The sequence below is a fragment of the Gymnogyps californianus genome, chromosome 1 (genome assembly GCF_018139145.2).
Source record: "Gymnogyps californianus isolate 813 chromosome 1, ASM1813914v2, whole genome shotgun sequence".
NCBI lineage: Eukaryota > Metazoa > Chordata > Aves > Accipitriformes > Cathartidae > Gymnogyps > Gymnogyps californianus.
The window spans coordinates 22811742-22816138 of NC_059471.1; the positions used below are offsets into that span (position 1 = coordinate 22811742).

General features: G+C 66.2%; 1 protein-coding gene across 1 annotated transcript; it reads right to left on the minus strand.

Annotated features, from left to right (window-relative positions):
* Nucleotides 1-212: 212 nt before the first annotated feature.
* On the minus strand, nt 213-3665 carry CDX2 (caudal type homeobox 2). Its single transcript, XM_050914910.1, is given in 4 exon segments — nt 213-380; nt 692-837; nt 3099-3551; nt 3554-3665. Coding segments are annotated over 4 exon segments (825 nt in total). The 5' UTR covers nt 3612-3665.
* Nucleotides 3666-4397: the final 732 nt, after the last annotated feature.

Sequence of the window (4397 nt, forward strand, 5' to 3'; positions counted from 1 at the left end):
TAATATTAATAAAGCGATGGCCACGCTTCCCCCGGACGACGAGACACATACACTGTACATCTGTACACACGGCCGGCCCCGCGGGGCGGTGTAGTGCATAGGCGGGGGGGGGCCGCTCCCACCGTGCCCCCCGGCCCCGGCCCCGGCCCCGGCCCGGCCCCGCCGCGGCCGCTCCCTCCAGCAGTCCCTGCGCCGCGGTCCCCCGGCCGCTGTCACTGCGGGGCGGCGGGGCCCAGCCCGGCGGCGGCCGCCCCCGCCGCGGGACCCTGCAGCGGGGCGCCGGGGCTGAGGGGCTCCGCGCCGCCGGGCTGCGCCTGCTGCAGCTTCTTCTTGTTGATCTTCCTCTCCTTCGCCCGCCTGTTCTGGAACCAGATTTTCACCTGCCGGGGCGGGAAGAGGGGAGTGAGGGAGGTGGTTCCCCGGGGACATATCCCTCCGGGGGGGGGGGGGGCGGGGGGCGCACCGGGAGCGCATCCCGGCCCCCAGGCATCCCAGCCCCGCGCATCCGAGCCCCGCGCATCCCTGCCCCCAGGCATCTCAGCCCCGCGCATCCCGGCCACAACGCATCCCAGCCCCGCGCATCCGAGCTCCGCGCATCCCTGCCCCCAGGCATCCCAGCCCCGCGCATCCCGGCCACCACGCATCCCGGCCACACGTGGGGAGCGTGGGGAGCGGCACTCGTGGGACGGACCTGCCTCTCCGACAGCCCCAGGTTGGAGGCCAGCTCCGCTTTCCTCCTGATGGTGATGTAGCGGCTGTAGTGAAACTCCTTCTCCAGCTCCAGCCGCTGGTGGTCGGTGTACACGACGCGGTACTTGTCTTTCGTCCTGGTTTTAACTGCGGAGAACAAAGCCGGGGTTGGGAAAGCCAAAGTCAAAGGGCCTGGGTGGAGCGCGGTCTCCTCTCTGCGGGTGCAGGGCGAGCAGGATCAGGCCTCCCCGGCTTCCTGCTCGCCTCTCCCTGCCCGGGGCTTCACTGAGCACAGCGAACAAAGGGGAGAGGAGCCGTTCCACAGTTCCTTGGGGACATGGTGCAGAAACCCCAGGCATGCCAGCTGTAAGGGCAAGCCAAGAGCGGGCTCTCGGTCCCGGCTGCCAGCCCCAGCCCCGCAGCACGCCCGTGCATCGCGCTTGGGACACCTTTATTGTGCACTTGCTGTTGGTTTTCGGGTTTGTTTTGCCTTCCCTACCGAGAACAAACTTTTTATAAAGAGAAAGGAAAAGGGGAAAGAAAGAAAAGCCCCGTTCAGGGCACGATATCGTTTCTAAACGATAAACACCGATCTAAGCGCAGAGAATCGGGAGCGGCCGTCGGGGGCCCCGAAGGGCCCGGCAGGGCTCCGGCCCGGCTCCCCCCGCTTCTCCCCCAGCCGCCGGCGTCGAGGCAGCGACTAAAGCGACTTCTCGGTGACCCTGGAAGCGCAACGTGCAACTTTAGCGCTCAAAAAAAACCCCCGAAAAACCAAACCCAACGAAATCCGAAGGCGAACGCCAGCGAGCGGCCGGCGAGTGTGCATCGCCGCAGCCGCTGAACGCCTTTCTCCCGAGGGTTTCTTGTTCAACTGGTTGTGTCCCCGGCCCTCCCGTTCCCCAGGGAGCCGAGGCGGGGAGTCTCTGCCCCCAAGGTGCTTAATGGCTGGCAGGCTAACTTTGTTCAGGTAAACTCTCTGCAAACCACAACAAAAGCACCCTGTAAAGATACAAGCCTGATCAGAGAAAACTCCCCAGAGCCAGTGAATAGGGAACACAACCCCAAACAATGCAGGACAAGGAGATCTTATCAAAGAAAAACCCTTCTCAAAGCCTTAATGACAGCCACATTCTGTTTGAATTACCACTACTGAACAAATGGCGGCAGGCGCTTTCATCCCCCCAGCCCTGCACATTAACATAAACACTGGCTCCAAAGGCAGAATTTGAATGGAGACAAGGGACCGGCCACCACCGCACAAGCCCAAACTGTGGGAACACCACGGGCTGCTGTGGGAAGAGCGACGGGCCTGGGACAGCTCCACCGCCATCGCCACCCGGGGCGTAGCCGGTGCCAGCGGCCGGCACCGGGGCACCGGGGCTTCCCACGAGGCGCGGCGGCCGCGGGCGTGGCCCGGACCCCCACCCCACGCCGCCCGGGGAGCCCCCGCCGGCCCTGCCGTCCGTCGCGCAAGGCAGGGGATGAGAGAGGAATGCCAGAAGTCGTTATTTACTGCGAAAAGTCGCCACTTTTTTTTTTTTTTTTCGGCCACTATATATCAATATTAAAAAACCACAAAAAAAAAAAAAGAAAAAAGGAAAAAGAGGAGACAACAGTCATGGAAGGCTTATATCAAAGCGGGGGACACGCATCTCCCCTGGCAGATGCGGGGGGGGGGGGTGTAAATAAAAGAGAGGGTCTGCCGGGGTATTAACATCACAAGGGAGCGCGGCGCCGACCACGGCCTGACCCGTCCTGCCCGCCGCAGCCGCGGCCGGCCTCCCGCCGCCGGGGGACCGGGGGTGTCGGGCGGCACGCCCTCGCACCTCCCGGCCCCGCCGGCCCGGCCCGGCCCGGCCCGGCCGGGGGCACAGCCCGCAGGGGTCGGCGGACAGCCGCAGCCGCCGCTCGGGAGGCCCGGCCGCACGGAGACCTTAATAAAGGGTAGGCGCCCAGTGACTCAGAAACAAATGCGGAGCGACACCGGCCGATGATTTATATGACTATAATTGGTTATAAAAATCTTCTAAGTGGCTATAAGCGGACGAGCGGAGCAGCGGGAGGAAGAGCGAGCGTTTCCTCGGGATCCCGGGCCATTCCGTCCGGCTCCGCCGGAGCGCACCCCCGGGCAGCGGCCCTCCGGGCCCGGCAGCGGCTGCTCCCCGGGCGGGGAGCCGCTCCTGCCGCTGCCTGCCCGGCGCCGCGGCGGGCCCGTGCTCAGCAGCGCGGACAGGCTGTCAGCTGAGCCCGGCAGCCCCCGTTCTTCCGAGGACCGGCCCTCGAGCGGGTTTGCCTCGGGGTGCTTTCCCCCCCCCGCTGGCGCACGGTGACCCGGGGAGCCGGCGGCGCCCCGGGGGAGCGGTCGGCGGGGCAGCCCCCCCGCCCGCCTCTCCCCGGCCCGGGCTTACCCTGGCTGCTGAGCGGGGGCTGCGCCGGCTTCCTCATCCACTCGCAGAGGCCGCGGCGCTGCCCGCCGGGGGAGAGCGGCTCGGGGGCGGCGGCGGCGGCGGCGGTGGCGGCGGCGTTGGCGGCGTTGAGGGGCTGCATGACCCCGGCGGAGCAGTGGGGCGCGGGGCCGGCGTGGTGGTGGGCGTGCGGGTGGTGGTGGTGGTGGTGGTAGTCGGCGGGGCTGTAGGCCATGGCGGCGGCGGGGGAGCCGCCGTTGAGGCCGTGGACGGCGCCGGCGGCCGGCGGCGCCCCTTGGCCGTAGGCGCCCCAGTCGTCGCGGAGCGGGGCGGCGTAGGGCGCGGGCCAGGCCGGGCCGGGGGACTGGGCGCTGTCGAGGTTCACATGGTAGCCGCCGTAGTCCGCGTACTGCGGGGCGCCCACGAAGTTCTGCGCCGCCAGGTTGAGCCCCCCGAGTGTCGCACCGGGCCGGGGTACATGGGCCCGTCCTTCTCCAGGAGGTAGCTCACGTACATGCTGGCGGGGCCCCGGCGGCGGCTCTCCGCATGCTGCTCGGGGCTCTCGCCGCGGCGCGCCTGCTGCTTGGGGACGGGCTGCCCGGGGCGGGGAGGGGGCAGGCGGAGGGGCCGCGGCCCTGCGCTGCGCTCCGCGCTCCGCGCTCCCGGTCCGAATCCAATGGCCGGCAGCACTTACATGATTAACGATTGTTTACAAGGCTCTATTAGTAATGGCCCAGACACACCAAAGGCAGGTGACGTGGAGAGGCGCTGGGTATATAGCTACTACCCCTAAAAGACGATTTGCATTTAAAAAGATAAGGAGAGGGCAGCGACCTGATCACAGCTAAATATTCAAGCCTTTATTGTTTAAGAGCTTCCTCCTTCCATTGCAACCTGGTGCACTTTAACCTCCAATCACAGGTTCAAAGGATGAAATCAAGAGACTTGCAAAAGACAGAGAGGGAGATCTAAGGGCGAGGGTGGGAATATGGGAGCCGTGTATCGCGGCCGATCTGTAGGCAGCACTTTAACCAGCTCTTCTCCGTGCTTGGGGCTGGGGGGGGGGGGGGGGGGGGGGGGGGGGGGGGGGGGGGAAGGGGCGGAGGAGGAGGGAGTTTTGATTAAAAATCCACAAAGCCATTTTGTCGTGGTTGTTTTAAGCAACAAACCCCACCGCGACGGCCTACTGCTTTTAGTAAAGCGCTTCCCACCCGCTCCCGCTCCCACTCGGTCACGGGTGATGAAGGAGAGGTAAGAGGAGAAATCCCCCCCCTCCGAGGGCGCTGCCTCCTTCCCCCCGCG